This window comes from Doryrhamphus excisus, linkage group LG11, assembly GCF_037039965.1.
Source record: "Doryrhamphus excisus strain RoL-2023G ecotype Guam linkage group LG11, RoL_Dexc_Guam_v1.1, whole genome shotgun sequence".
NCBI lineage: Eukaryota > Metazoa > Chordata > Actinopteri > Syngnathiformes > Syngnathidae > Doryrhamphus > Doryrhamphus excisus.
Window position 1 is genome coordinate 17,205,434 of NC_136367.1, and position 19,262 is coordinate 17,224,695.

At 40.6% G+C, this 19,262-nt stretch overlaps 2 protein-coding genes across 3 annotated transcripts in view; both read right to left on the minus strand.

Moving 5' to 3' along the window:
• Nucleotides 1–437: 437 nt before the first annotated feature.
• Nucleotides 438–1,922, minus strand: h1m (linker histone H1M). Its single transcript, XM_078794697.1, has 4 exons — nt 1,807–1,922; nt 1,486–1,742; nt 1,288–1,411; nt 438–1,026 (listed from the first exon to the last, which is right to left on the minus strand). The coding sequence occupies exons 1-4, from the start codon at nt 1,871–1,873 to the stop codon at nt 482–484; spliced, it is 993 nt and encodes a 330-aa protein (XP_078650823.1). The 5' UTR covers nt 1,874–1,922; the 3' UTR covers nt 438–481.
• Nucleotides 1,923–2,888: 966 nt separating this feature from the next.
• cacna2d3 (calcium channel, voltage dependent, alpha2/delta subunit 3) overlaps nt 2,889–19,262 on the minus strand; it is a 29,045-nt gene continuing 12,671 nt past the window's right edge. Inside the window, exons 10-39 of one of the 2 annotated variants that reach the window (XM_058088477.2) lie at nt 19,029–19,103; nt 18,840–18,929; nt 16,294–16,407; nt 15,478–15,556; nt 14,642–14,775; nt 13,968–13,985; nt 12,226–12,297; nt 12,053–12,133; nt 11,885–11,959; nt 11,044–11,127; nt 10,862–10,933; nt 10,724–10,785; nt 10,590–10,657; nt 9,399–9,444; nt 9,187–9,284; nt 9,027–9,120; nt 7,518–7,613; nt 7,258–7,379; nt 6,378–6,455; nt 6,235–6,296; nt 6,102–6,146; nt 5,974–6,036; nt 5,842–5,912; nt 5,690–5,765; nt 5,563–5,603; nt 4,523–4,578; nt 4,284–4,401; nt 4,071–4,188; nt 3,907–3,984; nt 2,889–3,285 (exon numbers count right to left, since the gene is read on the minus strand). In XM_058088477.2, coding sequence (XP_057944460.2) covers nt 3,193–3,285; nt 3,907–3,984; nt 4,071–4,188; nt 4,284–4,401; nt 4,523–4,578; nt 5,563–5,603; nt 5,690–5,765; nt 5,842–5,912; nt 5,974–6,036; nt 6,102–6,146; nt 6,235–6,296; nt 6,378–6,455; nt 7,258–7,379; nt 7,518–7,613; nt 9,027–9,120; nt 9,187–9,284; nt 9,399–9,444; nt 10,590–10,657; nt 10,724–10,785; nt 10,862–10,933; nt 11,044–11,127; nt 11,885–11,959; nt 12,053–12,133; nt 12,226–12,297; nt 13,968–13,985; nt 14,642–14,775; nt 15,478–15,556; nt 16,294–16,407; nt 18,840–18,929; nt 19,029–19,103 — 2,379 coding nt within the window. In that variant the 3' untranslated portion in view covers nt 2,889–3,192. The remainder of the gene's footprint in view (nt 3,286–3,906; nt 3,985–4,070; nt 4,189–4,283; nt 4,402–4,522; nt 4,579–5,562; nt 5,604–5,689; nt 5,766–5,841; nt 5,913–5,973; nt 6,037–6,101; nt 6,147–6,234; nt 6,297–6,377; nt 6,456–7,257; nt 7,380–7,517; nt 7,614–9,026; nt 9,121–9,186; nt 9,285–9,398; nt 9,445–10,589; nt 10,658–10,723; nt 10,786–10,861; nt 10,934–11,043; nt 11,128–11,884; nt 11,960–12,052; nt 12,134–12,225; nt 12,298–13,967; nt 13,986–14,641; nt 14,776–15,477; nt 15,557–16,293; nt 16,408–18,839; nt 18,930–19,028; nt 19,104–19,262) is intronic. The other variant, XM_058088484.2, reaches the window with a different exon arrangement.

Sequence of the window (19,262 nt, forward strand, 5' to 3'; positions counted from 1 at the left end):
TCATTGAAAATATGATTCATTTTTTAAAATTATTTTAATTTATTATAAAATATTTATTGCACAATTGAAAAAATATTTATATGCCCAAGTAATAACCTATTGAGTGTTATTGACCTGTCACAATATTTTAGGAACCTTATATAGTTTATGATTGGAACGTAGCTCTTTATTGTGCTTTCATTTCATTTAAATTCTGAATCTTTATTGTAATAATAAGTTAAGTTCTCATAGCATTTCGTCTATGTGCTGTTTATAGGACAAAGGGGGGGGGGACATTTTTTTAGATTTTCAAGCAGGCGCTGAGTTCAAGTTTTGGAACCCCTGGGCTAGACAAACAGTTCATTAGTAGTAAAGCTACAGACATAAAGTAGGGCATACATACTAAAAGCACAATACAATTGTGCAAACAATATAGAAGTTGAGAGACAACATTTACAAAAAAAGTGAATTTTATTAGAAAATTTTTTTAGTTTAAATATCTTCACTCAGCATTCTTTTTCCTTCCTCTTTTAGCAGGGGCTTTTGGTTCAGGATCCTTGGACACTTTGGCAGCTTTACCCTTTACTGCCTTGGCCTCCTTCACCTGCTTAGGCTTGGACTCTTTAGGATCCTTGGGCTCCTTCGTCTTTGCCTCCTTGGGCTCCTTGGTCTCCTTCGTCTTGGCCTCCTTGGGCTCCTTGGTCTCCTTCGTCTTGGCCTCCTTGGTCGTCTTGGTCTCCTTCGTCTGAGCCTCCTTGGCCTCCTTTGTCTTAGCCTCCTTGGGCTCCTTGGCCTCCTTCGTCTTAGCCTCCTTGGGCTCCTTGGCCTCCTTCGTCTTAGCCTCCTTGGGCTCCTTGGCCTCCTTCGTCTTAGACTCCTTGGGCTTCGCTTTGGCCTTCACAGAAGATGCAGCCTCTTCATCATCTTCCTTGTTTACGGCTTTTTTAGCTTTGGGCTTCTTGGCCGGCACCACCTTGGTGGCTGGGTGCACATCATCTTCCTTTGACCTTTTGCGAACCTTTGACTCCTTGGGGGAGGGAAAAAATGCTAAAGATTATATAGATTTTCATGCAAAATTAACTGTATGGAGACATGGCATTGTAGACGTTTCGATTGTGAAAAATGACTAATGGTATTACAGCAGTGGTACTTTGGAACTATTTAAGTGGGCTTCTGGATATTAAAATTATTTATTTCTCACCTCTTTCTTCTGTTTATTTGCAGCAGCAGCCTTTATGGCACCTTTACGTAAAAGGAGTCATTAGCACCAATTTGATCATGGCTGGGATTTGGTGTTAGAGGATTTACCATTAGCGGTCATCTTCTTGCTTTCCTCCTTTGCTGCTTTAGGAGCTTTCTGCACGTTTGGGTCCACATTCTCGCCTTTCGCTTTGGGCTCTTTGGGTTTCGCGTCTTTGGTCTTTGGGGCAAGCTTCACACAGCACAAATCAATAAAAAAAAATACTTTTAACATTTAGCTATCAATGTTGGTTCGTTTTCCATTACCCGAAATCTGCCCATGACGCCTACGGCGACTGTGGCGTGGGCCGGCCTCACCAAGATGCCCATTTCCAGGCCTTTCTTGATGGCTCTGCGGACAAAGTGCTTGACGCGGATATGATCCACCGACGGGTAATTGCGCTTGATAAAGTTCTGGATGGCCTGCAACGAGACCCCCTTTCTGGAGTCCAGTTCGATGAGCGCCTCTCTCACCATGATGAGTGTTGGAGGATGCGTTGACATCTTGCGTACAGATGCAGGACCTTAAAAAACAAACACTATTTGTATTAATATCAAACGGTCATGTGACCAGTACATCCCTCTTACCCATTTTTTTGAGCAATGGCGCATTTCTGGAAGAGGCTTTCTCAGGCGAATTCTTTTTAGGAGGCATTTTTTTTGTGGAGATGGGAAGGAATTACATTTAAGAAAAATGTTTTTAAAAAAAAAGGACTCGCCTGATGCCTTCAGTGTCCACAATGACCACAGGCTGACTTTAAGCTCCAAGGCTGCAGGTGAGCGTTAACCAGCAGGTGCAACCAATTCACTAGTGATGTGCGATACCGCTGATTTATTTGCCGATCTGATACCGAGTCAAATTCAGACAGGTATCGGCAATACTGATTCAATACGGATCAATCACATTTATGTCTGGTAAATTTAAAAAAGTAGTGTATTGCACCAAGTTTTATTAAAATGTATTAAATTATTAATTTAAATAAATGGACGTTTTTTAAATGTCTTTATTTAATTAAAAAAAATGAGGGTAATTGAGGGAAAGGGGTTTTTATTTATTATTGATTTTTTTTTTTGCAGTTTGTAGCATATTTATTTGGTTCCAGACCTGAACATGTCAAATGAATTTCCTCGATATAGAATTTAATAACAAATGTTCCATATGGTTTATTTCCATAAACCTGTATACCATCTTCTAAATGTGCTTTTTAACATTACTAGAGCGCTCTAGACATGAGATAACACCCCTATAGTCACCTTTACAATAATATAAACCAATACAGCATACGTAATAAGACCAAATAAGACATAAAAAACGTTATTGACATTAATATTTCAATGTGTTACAACTTCATCTAGTTGTGTATATTGGAAAACTTAATTATAATCAAATCAAATGAAATATTAAAAACAATATCATAGCCAATAATTGAATCAATAATCTCTCCCGTACACATGAAAAACATTTGAACATGAGGTATGTCAAGGAAAAATATCTTTATTCATTCTTACACATGTAACATTCTTTGAACACAGTTAAAAACATGCAGTGCTAATGAGTCTTAAATAGAATAACGTAAGTTAAAGTGCTCTTATCGCTCGGTATGATATTTTATGATTCATGTGGAGAAATCTAAAACAAAGCGACCAAATGTTGAAGCAATTTCCCCCCCCCCCAAACTAGTTTCTCACCTGTTCTGCCTTCTTTTCATGTGCAAAAGTGCACCAACAAAAGTCATCCGACTTTCCAATAAACACTAATCTACTGTGTGTTCATTGCTCAAATATACTTCCTGGTATTGCTCAATTTCAACACACATTCAAAGAGAACAAAGACGGTGATCTATCAGCGGCGTCTGAGCCAAAGTTGCTACTTCTTCCAGCAGCAATGATGAACAAATCATGTGTTGTTGGCCTTGCTTCCTACGTGTCGATGCCTCTGGTTGGTTGTTCAGTCTGTTCGGCTGCTGCTGCTGGTCACCTGCTGACACCCGCTGCCATCAGCGGGAGCAAAACAACGGCGAGAGGACTGCGGAGACGTGAGGCTGCGCCGCATTCCATGGCGTTTTCCTGACCAAGACATTGAATACACAACAGTCGCTTAAAAAGGAGATGGACAAAACATAGACCTGCCTTCACGGTAACATACCTCTGTCACTACAGACAGTGTTTCATGCTTTATTTGGGGGGAAAAGTATCATGGCTGCACGGTGGAAGAGTGGTTGGCACGCAGGCCTCACAGCTAGGAGAACCGAGTTCAATCCCACCCTCTGCCATCTCTGTGTGGAGTTTGTATGTTCTCCCCGTGCATGCGTGGGTTTTCTCCGGGTACTCCGGTTTCCTCCCACATTCCAAAAACATGCTAGGTTAATTGGCGACTCCAAATTGTCCATAGGTATGAATGTGAGTGTGAATGGTTGTTTGTCTATATGTGCCCTGTGATTGGCTGGCGACCAGTCCAGGGTGTACCCCGCCTCTCGCTCGAAGACAGCTGGGATAGGCTCCAGCACCCCCACGACCCTCGTGAGGAAAAGCGGTAGAAAATGAATGAATGAATGAATAATTATATTTACTATGCCATAACTACAAAAAATATTCTATTTGTAAAGCAGGAATCCTACTTTGCAGAATTTCCGTTTTCATGGTGGGACCCGGAAGCAATGAGCCGCCATGAACGAGGGAATACTTTACCTCCGGGTGGAAAGGATGACAGGATTCAGGTTTCTTTCTGTCCTTCTGAAACTTCAGCCGATCGCACTTGAGTGATTCGTTATGTTCAAGGTGGTCAAGGTTACAATGTAGAGGCTGCTAAGTACAAACATGAGTTCCCACGGAGTCCGCGTTTGAGCATCAAGGATATACATAATTTCAATGGGATCCATGGTGACGGGCGGAGCACTGCTGCAGTCGCACTTGTTGTCCACGACGACCATGAAGAGGTTGCTGCTGGGAATCTGCTGGATGACGAACGATCTGCAGTTCAAACAAAGACGCCATCACGTCAACAAGAACAATGAATTGGGTCTCATGATGATGATGATGATGATGATGAAGAAAGAGTGCAGTACCGGACGCAGCCATCGCAGTCGATGTTGCCCGTGGTTTCTTTAATGGTGCGCTCCGACACGAAGGCGGGGTACTCTGTGTCACATGGCACCATCATGGTCTTACCACGAGATCTCTGGGCTGTCACAGCACAAAGATATCAAACAGGTGATGCAACGGCTTTAAACATGGAACATGTTCATGATTGCACTTTTACGACTATAGAAGTCCACCGCATGGGGCAGCTGAACCCAGTTCATACCTTTGACAGTAAGATCCATATTCCACCAGCTGTACACGTTCAATTCCAGGAGAAATCTGGACAGGAAAAACACATTAGAGTTTACTGTGTTCATGAAATACATGTTTTCTCATTGACTAATATTTACATTTTTAATTCAGATTTTCAGATTAAGCATTATTTATTATTTCCAAATACCGTATTTTCCGGACTATATGTTTTTTTCGCTGTTCCTGCGACTTATACTCCAGAGCAGCTTATAAATTAATATAAAAAAAAGAAAATAAATGTTAAAACTAAAGACAAATGTGAAATATAAATGTTAAATATATAATATAAATACATAAAATATTAAATATACATAAATAATATAATGCAAAATAATATAAATAATATATTGTAATAAAATATGAATATAATACCGTATTTTCCGGACTATAAGTCACACTTTTTTCATAGGTTGGCTGTTCCTGCGACTTATACGCCAGCGCAACTTATAAATTAACATAAAAAAAATGAAAATAAATGTTTAAACTAAAGACAAATGTGAAATATAAATGTTAAATATATAATATAAATATATAAAATATTAAATATATATAAATAATATAATGAAATATAATGTAATATAATATGTATATATTACCGTATTTTCCGGACTATAAGTCACACTTTTTTTCATAGGTTGGCTGTTCCTGCGACTTATACTCCAGAGCGACTTATAAATGAAAAAACTATTTATGTTACATAAACACTGGATACCTTTTCTGTTCCTGTTTATTTTTTGTGTAGCTGAATAACCATTGTGTTAGCATAGCTTACACGTATTCAACCTGTTCTCTATTCTTTTATTGTTACAACTTGTTAGAACCCCCCGTGACCCTGGTGAGGATAAGCGGTAGAAAATGAATGAATGAATAAATGGCCGCTGTATCTTTGGATGTATCAGTACACAATTTGTTGTACTTCTACTTGTATTCATTTAAAAGATAGCATCATTGCAATGTACACCTTTACACTGTGCCACAGCTTAGTGTTCCTTCTGTACATTTTGGACTTACATGATAAGTTCGGTCAGGAGCCATTTGACAACAGTGAAGGGCTGCAAGAGAGAAAAACCATCTATGACGGAGTCTCTAATGGTACACTTCCAAAAAACGCTGAGGCGCTTCAATGTGAAGTACTTACATCTGATAAAGCGCGGGCACTGTCGCTGCTCCCTGCATACTCCCTGCAGAGGGCCTGGTAGTCGTACAGTGTGATCCTACAGCAGGAGGAGGTCACACATACCTTTTACCTTCGCTGTACCATGTGACAAATATTAGCTTATATATGCAGACCTTTTGAACGAGCCCATTTGGAGAAGTTTGTTCATGACGGCACCTTCCACCTCTCCAAAGAAGAGCCCTGTCTGGGAGACGAGTTGGGTTAAAGAACATAAATGATGCAAAATGAATGCACAAAAACGGTACCTGAGATTGCTCCTCTGTGACAAGAATGAAGCCATTGTTGTCAATCAGGTAGCAGTTAATGTCCTGGCAGATGAAGAGACTCTTAGTAAGTCTTAAAATAGTAAAAAAAAAGAGATAATTCTCCTTACCTCGCTATCACAACTAATGCTGCATTTGCCATCCAGAGCCGTACACTGAGCATATATCAAGGGATTTCATGAGAGGTTATAAGGGACTTTTCAAATTGCTTGGTTATAATATTTAGAATAGTTATAATAGTACCTGTCTGCAGGCCGTCCAGAACTTCCTCTGGAAGAACTCAAGCTTCATCTGAAGCCCGACAGCTGAGCAAATATTAGAATATCATTACAATAGCAAAACATTAACTCATCTAAAAGTAGTAGCTAACAGGATGAAAATGTTACCTGCAACTATTGGCGACTTCCTGTCATCCAGGAGCTGAATTGCAGTGCTGGCTAACACAACGCTCTTGTTCTCCAGAGCTGGGGGGAGAGAATAAACATATGGGATGTTACTTCCATTTCCTACCACTAGATGACGCCATTTACTAAGCCACATTCGTTCAACGTGTACCAGTTGATAGTATCACTGGCCAGGTGAGTTTTTAGTATTATACTGTACCATCGCTACAAAACTATTAAAAAAAACAGACCCTGCCATTGCAGGTGTTGGCGGATTTGGATCAATTTTAGATGAATGAGTTTCATGGGCCAAGGAATTCCTTCATAAATAACTGACATAGAAGACCTCACAGCTAGGAGACCCCAGTTCAATCCCACCCTCGTGAGTGGAGTTTGCATGTTCTCCCCGTGCATGCGTGGGTTTTCTCCGGGTACTCCGGTTTCCTCCCACATTCCAAAAACATGCTAGGTTAATTGGCAAAATTGTCCATAGGTATGAATGTGAGTGTGAATGGTTGTTTGTCTATATGTGCCCTGTGATTGGCTGGCCACCAGTCCAGGGTGTACCCCGCCTCTCGCCCGAAGACAGCTGGGATAGGCTCCAGCACCCCCACGACCCTCGTGAGGATAAGCGGTAGAAAATGAATGAATGAATAATACTATTATCATTAATATTATTATTAATAATATTATCAATATTATCAATGAAAGTGATCCAAATTAATATTGTGAGAGGTCTGCACTCCTTTCCAATGAATTCCAATGTCTTTTTTTTATAGTAAGTGGGTTTTTAGGCATATGCAGTCAACCTATTGTGCTTTTAAAATGAGAAAAGTATATTTCCCACTGTTTTGCAGACTTGCACTGCATGTGTTTTGCATACCTGTGCTGAAGGGGATGGAGTAAACAAATGTGCCTGGGACCTGCTCTGCCGCTCTCTTGTACCACAGCGGAAAATGATCGGCATTAAACACGCCCTCCTTGTCCTCTGCTGTCAGGAAATCTCTGAGGAGGCACACAAAGAGCGGAGTGAGCGGCGAGGAGCAGAGGATGACATTCATCAACACGGATCACTGCCTAGCATTGCGCGGTAAGCGGTGACAAGCGTGTAGTACTGAGTAGTACTGGAGTACTGACACTCACTGATTGGACAGCTGATCGGCGGCGACAAACAGGTTGGTCCTCGACAGGCCGGTGCGTGTGCCCAGGAAAGCGATTTCGACTCCTTTGTCCGAGTTCCTGATTGTATGATACAGTGGAGACACAATGCCATTTTATTGATCAATCCAATTAACTATACATTACACTCAAGTAAACAATGCCAAAAACACTTTTTGCTCCTGTTTTAGATGATGCTAGTCAGGAATGTGATATTATACATGAATAATATATGCAAGAAAGCGGTGTAGAGGAACACCTGTGCAGCACTGCGAGCTGCTTTGGGGGGGGATATGGAGTCGGCACCACAGCCAAAGGCTAGAGAGTGTGACTCAGATTCAAATCTGTTCTATCAGTCATCTCCCATTATCATTCATCAGTGGTGAGTACCTCCACATTTTACACTTTAGATTTCCGTTATATTTCCTTGGAAACCAAGTGTCGTTGCTTGGCTTCCGGATTAAAAACAAATTAAATCGTTGGAAAATTAAACTGTCATTTTATAAGAATAAAGTCAAAATATGAAAAAAAAAAGTTGGATTTTAAGGAGAAAAATATTTGCAACTTTAATTGAAATAAATATTATGAGGAAAAATAATTTAGATCTGAAACATAAATAAAAAATACTAATAATAGTTTTAAAGTTAGAATATTATGACAACCAAAACAAAATAAAGTTGTAATTTTTGGAAAATTAGGTCTGACAAATTCATTAATTCATTCAATTTCTACTGCTTTTCCTCACAAGGGTCGCGGGGGGTGCTGGAGCCTATCCCAGCTGTCTTCGGGCGAGAGACGGGGTAGGTCTGACAAATTATTATTATATTTATTGTTATTATTATGATTATTAATATTATTATATTATTACAGAAACGTTCATTCATTCATTCATTTTCTACCGCTTATCCACACAAGGGTCGCGGGGGGTGCTGGAGCCTATCCCAGGTATTACAGAAATGTATTCAAAATATTATGTGAATAATGTCAACATTTACAAAGATAATTTATGAAGAAAGTTGAAATAATGTGAAAATGGGTGAAAATAATAATAATAATAGGGTTAGCTTTCAGCAATATGACAAAGCTGAGATGGACTTATCTTGAACTGTATAGAACTACTTAGTATCTTTACAAAATATTCTTTCATTTTTCACTCTATGGCCTCTCCTGGAAAATGTTTGGACACCCCTGGCTTAAAGTGTCAACATGGGCAAAATGGGGGACCTATAGAATAAAAGTGGTGCATATTCAGCTTGGCGTCATCACGCAACTCACCAATACCATCCGAATAGTGGCATATTTTGTTCTAAAACCTGTATGTAGCTTTCAGCATCCGTGATGCCTTCACAGATGTTCAACATAGCCATAATGCCACAGGCAATAATACTCCTCCGTACGAGCATAGATGCATCAACCTGCTCCCAATCTGGATGGATCTTTTTATCCAAGACAGCAGCATGCCTGCATATGTCGTATTGTGTGAGGAATGCTTACTCTGACTTGTTGAGAGCCAAGCCGGTCCAGTAGGCCTCAAGCGGAGCAGTGACCACAGCATCGAATAACACTTCCTTGATTAGCTCTCGGTCGCCTGAAAAAGCAATTTGTTACATTGTTACCTGTTTTCCATTTAAGAATATGAAAGTTTATGTCTTACACTTAAGGTTCGGCCTGCGGCCCGTCATGAAGAGCTTGATGGCTTGTATCTGAGTCAGGTGACGGTGCTCATGCTGCTCCTCTGTGTTGCAGTATGTCCTTATGGTGGAAAAAACACAGCCATGCTGTTACGGCACATGCAAGCCCTCCGCATACCTCATGAAGAAACATAACGCATGGATGCCCGCTTCCCTAAACCATGCATTACATTACCATTCATCTGCCAGGGCGACATCTGGCTGTTCCAGATCACGGAGCCCTGAAAAACCAAAGTCAGTCACGCTTCAGCTGCACTAATCCTGCTCAATTTAAACAAACACAATGCATACTGCTCGGTGCTGATGAACAGTCTGCTACCAATTCAACATAATGCTTACTATTGTGGTTTCCTTACGGTCTGCAGCGAACGCTCATTCTGACATGTGATGCTAATATCTGGCCTCCTCTCAAATTATTGTCGCTACATAATCATAATACAGTGAAAGCTGGGTTTCCATCATTAATCCCGTAAAAACCAAAATATACAAATCCCAAATGTATTTTTTCCATAGGAAATAATGTCAATCCAACCCAACCTAAATACTAACACATTTTATGGAGAATACTTCTAATTTGACATGTGAAAAAAATGTGGAATACATTTAAAAAAAAAAAACATCTGAAAACTCTTGTTGGCCAGCATGGGAGGTAAAGGAAAGGGACAGACGTTCCAAACTTAACTTTAAAAAGGGGGAAGTGCACTTTTTGGGAATTTTGCCCATCATTCACAATCCTTATGTGAAACATGAACATGTTTCTTTCCCTTTTCTGTGCATTCTAGCACCTGAAAAGGAGTTCATATGAGCTAGCTAACAACGGACGTAATGGGAAATACCTATTTTGACGCTAAAGCCCTCACAAAAAAAAACCCCTATTCACCAAGCGACAGCTATATTGTTACTGTAGCAGCTAACATGAAAAAGTATATTAATCTAACACGATGCCTTGCTAACCCCTTGTCTCAGGAGTGTTTCCTACAGTCTTTATCACGGTTCTTGGTGGGTAATGTTACAGCCGTAGAGCTCAGACTGTGGAAATACATACGCAGTGCACTTGAACATTGTTTTTATGTTCATCGTTCCATGTGTGTTCTATGAATAATACACACACATACAGTAAGAAAGATGATTCAAGGATTTTTTTGGCTGTAATCTGTCTATAGTGTCCCAACTCTATAAGAACAACTAGTCATTCTTCACAGAGAATGTGTCCATGTGCAGATGCTGTGGAATGATACACAAGCTAATAGGCTAGTTTGATAACCAAGACAGTGTACAAAAAAGACAATTTTGGCAATAATATTCATAGAAAAATAAAAAAAAATCCCCAAAAGCGAGGTCACACAGTGATAAAAGTGTAAAATACCTGTTTCAACGGACACGTTTCCTCTGAAGAAGTATTTGCCGTGGCCTCTAGAGAGCGCTACTCCGACACTAGAGAAAACACACGGACATTAGTGTAACATTAGAGATGCAATAATAAAAAAAGAGTGTGAGCACCTGAATGGAGTCCCTTTGATATCAGTGTAGTAGTAATCATTGTGCATCTTCAACACGCGCCTCTGCAACAACAGACACAGGTTGAGTTTTTTTGGGGGTAAACTTTGGCTTTCATCGGGTCTTTTTCTGCTTCCTCACCCCTCTATCCACTGTCTTCTTCACCTCCATGGAGAAGGTGCCCGTCCTCCTGTTCACCATGGCGTTGCGCAACTTGAAGATAAAGCACACAATGCGGTCAGGCTTCTTCGCTGAGATAGTGACTTTATACTGCAGTTTACTACAGTATATTTATACAGTATTTCAAACGGAGAGTCTCTTACAATGTCGTCTTTGTCCTCCCACTCCACCTCAGAGAGGTCCACGCTGCTGTAGTTGGGCTTCCTCCTCTTCTGACCCTCCTGGTACTGCACAGAGGAACACAATGCAGAAGAATAAATATAGCGCTGTTGTAGAATTACTGTTATCATGTGGAATGAAAAGAGAGCGCTACTGTATTTAGCTTTGCTTCATTGTCACATTGTCTTTTTGTAATTCAGTCGTGACTCAAGACTCTTCTATGGAAGCCTTGTACTGGATAATTACTGAACACATCATCTGTGAAATTAACACTGTCAGGTAAATGAAAACTAATTCGTAGGGACCTCACGGCCAAATAGCTCTACATGAAACGTATTAAACAGTGCATGTCAAATCCGGGTATTTAACATAATCAGTTAGTACACACGAAACAACCAGTCAAGGACAACAATCACGGCGCCACAAAGAGACAAAGAAGAAGAGCACAGACACACACATAAGCACAGTTGCACAGAGAGGAATAGCACTAACACCGGCACACAGATCCACGAGCATAGCCAGAGCCCCTGAGGGCCCAGCGGCCCTCGGGGCGAGCGGCTGTGGTCTCTGCCAGTGAGTGTTAAGTTACCTCTGGGAAACCTCAGGCCAGCCAGCCCTATGAGTGGCCTTTATCCCTGCATGCATACATCAAAGGAAAAGGTGGGGATTACAGATTATACGTGCCCATTTAGCCTCCTCATCACATTACACATTTGTCTCTGTGCTTCGCCAATGGAGGCGAGCTATACATTTGCATGGACAAAAATAAAAAAAGGTCAAGTCAGGCAAAATAAAATAACACGGCTTTTGCAAACATAACCATACCAAAGGTCTGAGGTCTGGATGTGTCAGGATGTAGCCGTTGTTTGTGATGGCAAATGCATATCCATGGATTCCTAACTGGAGACAAAAAGGTAAGTTTTTTTTAAAAATAGTTTTTAATTAGCATTTGAATGCACTCATCTGACTTTCACCAAAAGCAGCGGATTGTACCATATGTTTGGGAATAAGCTTCATCAGCTCCTGCAGAGGAATGTCTGTTCCAACCACCCCCAACAGAATACCCTGATTCTTCTGCATGAGAGCATCCAAAACACACACACACACACACACACACAAGTTTAGACAAGTGCAGGAACACACTCACTCACTTGCTGCTCACTCACCGTCTCATTCTTAGTGCTGAAGACCGGCATGGCAACTGTAGTCGTCAGACTTGGACCTGCTTTGTCATTTAACTGAAAAAAACAACAAAGAGAGTGTTGTTAATGAAAATAAATAATTTGCGGTACATCCAGGCAATGTGTTTAAATTAGGGATGTCAAAAATAACACATTAATGGTGGTAACCAAATGATTTAATAAATTACATTACAACTTTTAGCGTAATAGATTCCGGGATCACACTGAATCTGTTGTGAAAATATCATTCAACTCCCTAATTTGTACATATAAGACACACAAACAATGAACACAAATAGCACTGTGCTATCCGCGCTGGTCAAGCGCTGTTCACATAATGATGTGTTCAAGCGCACTGCATTACATTCCTAATTCTATTCCATTCTCTTCCGCTTATCCAGGTTTATGTCGCAGGGACAGCGACAGATTTCCCGATCCCCGGCCACCTACTTCGGGTCCACCCGGAAGACACCAAGGCATTCCCAGGCCAGCTGTGAGACATAATCCCTCCAGCGTGTCATAGGTCTACCCCGGGACCTTCTCCTAGCTGAGCATGCCCGTAACACCTCACCAGGGAGGCGTCCGGGAGGCATCCGGACTAGATGCCCGAGCTACCTCAACTGGCTCCTCTTGATGTGAAGGAGAAGCGGCTCTACTCTGAGGTGATGATTCACAAAAAAGTACACTCTTGTGAGAGTATAATTTGTTGTATTTATGTATGAAAAATATACTTTGTACATGAATTCTTCAATTCTGTGCTGTCTTTGTCATTGCTCATGACAGCCTGTTAAAATGTGATTCAATTGTTCTCGACATGTGTAGTCTCTTTTTGGTTCAAATTTTCAGCTCATTTGGAATGAATACATATAAATACATACAACCATGTCAACCATAATAGTTGTATATAACATAATAGTAATTTAGTTGAAAATGCGATAAATCTGATAAAAGGGAAAAATCACGACTCTGCAATGGAGTCGGAATCTGTATCTGTGTGACTCTTAGGCTTTGGCTCTACTGACTGCCATTCAAAGTGTACTTTTTTCACCCTGTAATGTACACCACTTACTTTTAATAGATGCTCTCCAGAGGGTCATGGTAGCCTCAGACCTCACAAATAAGCAGCCAATACTGGCTTTAAGGCAGCACATAAAAAGAAAATAGATGTGATGGTATTCCCTACAAAAGCTATTTAATAGCAGCCTTTGACTGATCACAACCTTCCCGTTTTCAAGCACGAGCAAAAGGAGATTGGCTACCACAGGAAGTCACTTTGCTATTCCCTCAGGAATGAGTGCGGGCATGGTTAATGCTCATTTGTGCACCTTAATGAAGCAAACGAGCTGTTAACTACAGCGTGTACCGGGCTGACATGACAAATTGAAGAATGGTGCAACCTAAGATTCATCACAGCACTGGAAGTGGAAAACTGGGATGGTCTTCCACGCACACACAGGCCCCTCTTCCAATGTCACTTTTATTATGGGCTTTAGCAGATAAAATGCAATGGTCCACAGAATGATGAATGGTCTGTCCAAGGCTGAGATAAAGGAGCATACGCATTTCCCCACTCCTATGTGTGTAAACATGTGTGTGTGTGTGTGTGAAGTACAGTACATGTGAGTACAGTAAACACCAACTCAGAACTACACTTCCAATCATTCGGAGAATAACACCATTAAATAAACGATGCAAGGCTTTTGTTTGGCTGCATGCACTGCATTTACCTTGTGTGCCTGGGAAAGCTGTGGAGAGACGAAAAGACATAAAGAAGGAGCCGTTTAATGAATTCATGATTGTACATTTTGGACTGCCTGTGAACGCAGCTGTGCAGGGAGGGAAATCTGTGCAAATTAATGACGCTCATAATGAGGAATTATTCCAGCAGTATAAGTAGCAAAGAATGACACACATGCATGTTTACAGTTATAGAAAGCTACAAAGAGAACTGCACTGCATCATGATGAAATGGGTTTCCAACATGGATCGGACGTGGAGGGTCGGGTACAGTAAGTCCAATGCCAGATTTAAAAATAAACAGGAAATGTATTGGTTGTTAAAGAAATTCTAGGTGACCCACGAAGCACGATTAACTCTATTAATTCTTTACCAAAGATGTATTCATACATCTTTTACAGAGGTGATGATGCAACTCCACAATAGAAGAGAACACATTTGGTACAGTTTTCAATTGGAAAAATGCACCACAAGCATTTTATAAAAACTGCCTGCAACTTCCCCATTGAAATACATGCCTCACAGCAACCATTGTAAATAGTTCATGGTGTTATATTTATTATAGGGATGGCTGGGCTTGAATGAGTTAATGTGCATTGTAACAAACATGAAAAGAATGATGGGCATCCATGGTAAACAAATAGATTTTACAGTCCATACTCACTGCACTGTCCACGTAAGCCTCGGTCCACACGGTGTCATGCTCATGGTCAATAACCTTGGGGCGACTCATGACGTGAAGATACCTCATAACGTTTTCTTGAACATCTGCCAATGTGGAAATCTGACTGAAATATCCTGAAATGAAAAAAAACACAACATCAGTAAGTACATGGAAACAATAGTGAATAGCAGTGATTTTAATTTTTACAATGTGCCAGAACATGACTAGAAATTATCTGCATCGCCAGTGCCCAAACAAAAGGAAAACAAACTTTGTCCAAAAACAATTTATTTTAATTTTTACAACATTTAGTGACTTGTAAATCAAACAGAATAGCAATTTAAACACTTCCGTAATGTAAATAAAATGATAACTATGCAATGAATTGACTAATTGGCTGCTTATGAAGTCACTAACTCTACTACGAATCCCCTTGGTAGAAATGGCTGACTAGTCTAAAGCCACAAGGTACCATTTGATACTGCATGAAGTTTACACTGGACAACTAAGGTTATTTCACAGTGGGGAAGCAGGTAAGGCTTTTCCCCCCTGACAGTGGCGCCGCTTTCCAGAGGGTGTGGAAACGTGGGAGAACCATCAGCAGTGAGCAGCTGAGGGAGACACACTCTGACAGGAAGAAGTATTAGAGCAGATTGACCTCTGAACCCCCCAAGTGCCACTTCATTGCCTCTTGGCAGAAAGAGCAAGCACACAAGCACACACACACACACACACAAGCACATTTACTATGGTGAAAACCTGCAGATAAACTGAATTCACCCTTTCATAAAACCCATCCACGTCCGTGTTGGTGAATGTTTATCATGAAATCGAACCTTTGTTGGCGCACGCCATCCATTTTAGGTTATCAGCAAATGCAGACTCCCGTCCAATCAGGTAAGGGAATATGCGTACCTGTGCAGTGAACACAGATTCAAAAGGTGAGGTGACGAAATGAATTGATGGAACATGTTTTTCATACTTCAAGAACTTAAGGCAGCTTATTCTGGTCTTTATTACGGACGTGGCTTTCATTTGGAACTTTATGCATGCGCATTGTTGCCAGGCACTGATCAAGAAGGCATGTTCCACTGTCCTTTTTAAAGCACAATGTGTGACATTGCCACTGCTGCATGGCTCATTGGCTCCAGATGCTTTGCTCAGCATAAAGCTTATAGAAAACCTAATGGTTGCCGTATAAAAGCCCAGAGGCTGTGTGTGTGTGCGTACACTGGGAGGGGGACACTGCCTCATAGTGCCCCACGAGCAGCCAAACACTGCCAGCACACATATGCTACACAGAAATGAGGAAAGGCCCCAGAGCTGCTGTTTTTTTATTGCTCTGTGAATCGCAGAGCAAACAATTTCATTTCATTAAAGTCAATGTGGAGTCCGGGAAAAAAAATCATAGCAGGGTGCATTGCAGGTTTTACTCCTCATGGGACTCACGGTGCTCTCCAATGTGTCATATTGATTTGGATTTTACATGGGAGACTTATGAGTAAGTCATGATATAAGAAACCAATTCCCCCACACGTCAAACGTGGAAGCTCCAGTTGGCATGCAATATTGAAGTTTACATTCATCTTTGCTGGAGGGAAAAAAAACATGCAATACAGAATCCATGCGGCGCAGACAGATGTGAATCGCACCTTTCTTTCTGGCCAGTTGTACTTCTCAAAAACATCATCATACATTTCCGTTGCCCCGTCTGTCACAAGCATTATGGCCTGGCTGCACACACTCCCATGGCCAGTCTGATTGAACTAGAGTAAAACAGCAAAAAAAATAAAAACAAACAAACATCCTGAATTCTACCAGTGTTGTTAGTTATGCTTTGAACAAGAAAAGTAAACAGCACAGGAAATGTTGTTGACTTGGCAGCTGTGGAGTTATCAGTCAATAAAATACAGCTCATGTCCTCTCTAATAGACTTGTGGAGTCTTAATTCTGAATTCTGCAGAAGATGCACTGCAGTAATTAAGTGGATTATTGACCTGTAGTAGCTGGAGAGGCTACGCATGCTGCACACCCCCAGAAATGACACTAGTACACATTATTTTATTATTCCAAATGCAATGATTGAATCGTAGTACCTTCCTTGTTAGAAAATGACTTCACTTGTGAAAATGTTAAACTTCAAATGTCATCTTCATACTGACAAGAACGCAACTTTGTACTTAAAACCAGCATATCCTGTGCTTTTCAAACTATTGTGTGCCCTCTCCAGAGCAGAATGCAGTGGTGTCATCTGTAAATACCAGCTTTACAGCTGTCGTTGATGTAGAAGTTGAAGAGTTTTGGCTCCAGTAGTGAACCCTGCGGTACACCGCATGATATATTTAAGCTTGCAGATGTATATTGTACTAGTTTGACATAGTGCTTGCCAAGTAGCTTTTTACCCAGGTCAAGATGAAGCCTCTGATTCCATACCTTTCTAGTTTGTTCATGAAGATATTGTGATTAATTGTACAAAATGCTTTTGTTAAATCCATAAATACTGCAGCTGCACACTATCTGTGGTTGATAGCAATCAGGTGGTAGAGTGGTCGTCTTCCAACACGATTTTATTTTGAAATATACCAGTCTGAAATACTAAGTTGGTATTGTACATCAATTAGTGGTTCTGTGGTGTATCACGGGGAAGTTAGTTTCACTTTGGATGTTGGATATTAAGACTCCATAGCGACAGCACTAGTTCCCTCTCGCTGTGCCCGGACAGCTGGGACATGTTGCGGGAAGCTTGCATGGGAAGTGCCGCTCAAAACGCTGGTTATTTATACTAGGGACCATCAATAAATCACTAGTGATTTTATATTCACACCACCACAAATTGATCTAGAACCATGTTAAATGATTAGTTCTACCCTAAGAGTATTTTGCAAGGCTAATTTTTCCAATGTTATCTTTTATTAGATGAGGTCATTTCAGCAATACTTTGCCTGCACAATTTTAAAACTATTTTCATAACCATATTCAATTCCACAAATTCATGTTTGTAACCAAACTTATTACTATTTTAACAAAGAATCAGTACCGGATCATATCGAATTGCAAGACTACAGAAAAAATAGGATGGGATCTTGTGGGGATGCGGACATGCACATACTGCAAGTCCACAAGGTCAAAGTAAAGACATGTCAATTAATGCAATAACAATTGCAACCATAATAATAAAGTTCAATGAATAGCTATTTTACAGTGTTGCTTAGAACAGAGCATTATCAATCCTTTTTTTTTGTTGTGATATGGCACTGATGCCTCTGCTTCCACCTGAACACTGAGCACAGAGAGCACCTGATTACCATATTAATTGCACAACTTGAATTAACCTGACAACTGTATCGGCTGGAAACCGCACTGCCTCAGCATCGGCGGTACTCGCCTGAAAGCAGGGAGATAAAAAACACGCAGCGTGGCTCCTGGCCTTATCTGCTTTTGTCTTCCCATCAGGCACGATATGAATCACGGCCATTAATTAGAGGCATTAATCACATTTCACTGTAGATGTGTCTGTCTTTAGAGGATGGAAGTGTGGATAGTACTGGTGCATTTCCACAAGACACACTGTGCCGAATACTATTAGTCTGATGCTTTCTTTTTTGGGGACAAGAATCCCCATTTTATGTACGTAAATGCACATACATTTTGGAAATAAGGGTGTTTATTTTCTTAGAAAAATAATAAAGCATCCATTAGGGATGTTCTGATCAGGGTTTTATGCTGCAGATACTGATCCTGATTATGCATGAAATCGAAAGTACTACCGGCTATATTTTTCTTGAGAGCTACAAAGTCACTACTCATTTTTACAACATTTATTTTCATAGCTTAGTTCAAGCCAATCAAAGCCAATATGCTTGTTTTACCAGAACATGAATAAAATGCTGCTTCTATGCTAATGCACCTAACTAATTGTGTGTTGGTTGTGATTTTTGATTGCGCCGTGTCACCCACACACATCAAACCACGCTATTATCATCTTCTCGCTGGAAAACAAACTCCAGGCTCGTAGCAACAGTGAGCCAGTATTAATTTTTGATGTACTTTTCTTTATTGCTACTACACTGTCACTATAATGTCTGCTAGGAGCTTATTTTTGGACTAAATTTGACTATATTTTCTAACCACATTTCTGGGAATTATCATAATGATAAGCAATAGATTAAATACAGAGGTTAATTGTCCTGGAACTTACATCATTGAGGATTGTGAACGCTTCAGTCAGGGCTTGTCCCAGCAGCCCGATCCCTTTGGCAAACAGCTTGTCCAGATGCTCACGGAAATGCTGGCGCACAACAATGGCACAAGCAGCTTTAAACACACATCCCACGCTCATTTCAAAGGCTTGGATTATTATAAAATCATGTGTTTGACCAGGACTCACATCCTTATTGGTTCTGTCTGCACGCACTAGAGTGCCATTCAAACAAGGCTCCACATAATGAATCTCCTGATTGTACTGCAAACATACAAATACCTTTTAGTTACAACCAGTCAATCAGATCTTCATCTGTACTATCCAATAAAGCTCCAGCAGTGGTTCCAAAAGTTGGGTACATCAATTGCAATAATTCAAAAGATATCAGTTCTCATACTCTGCCACTCTCATCATCTTAAG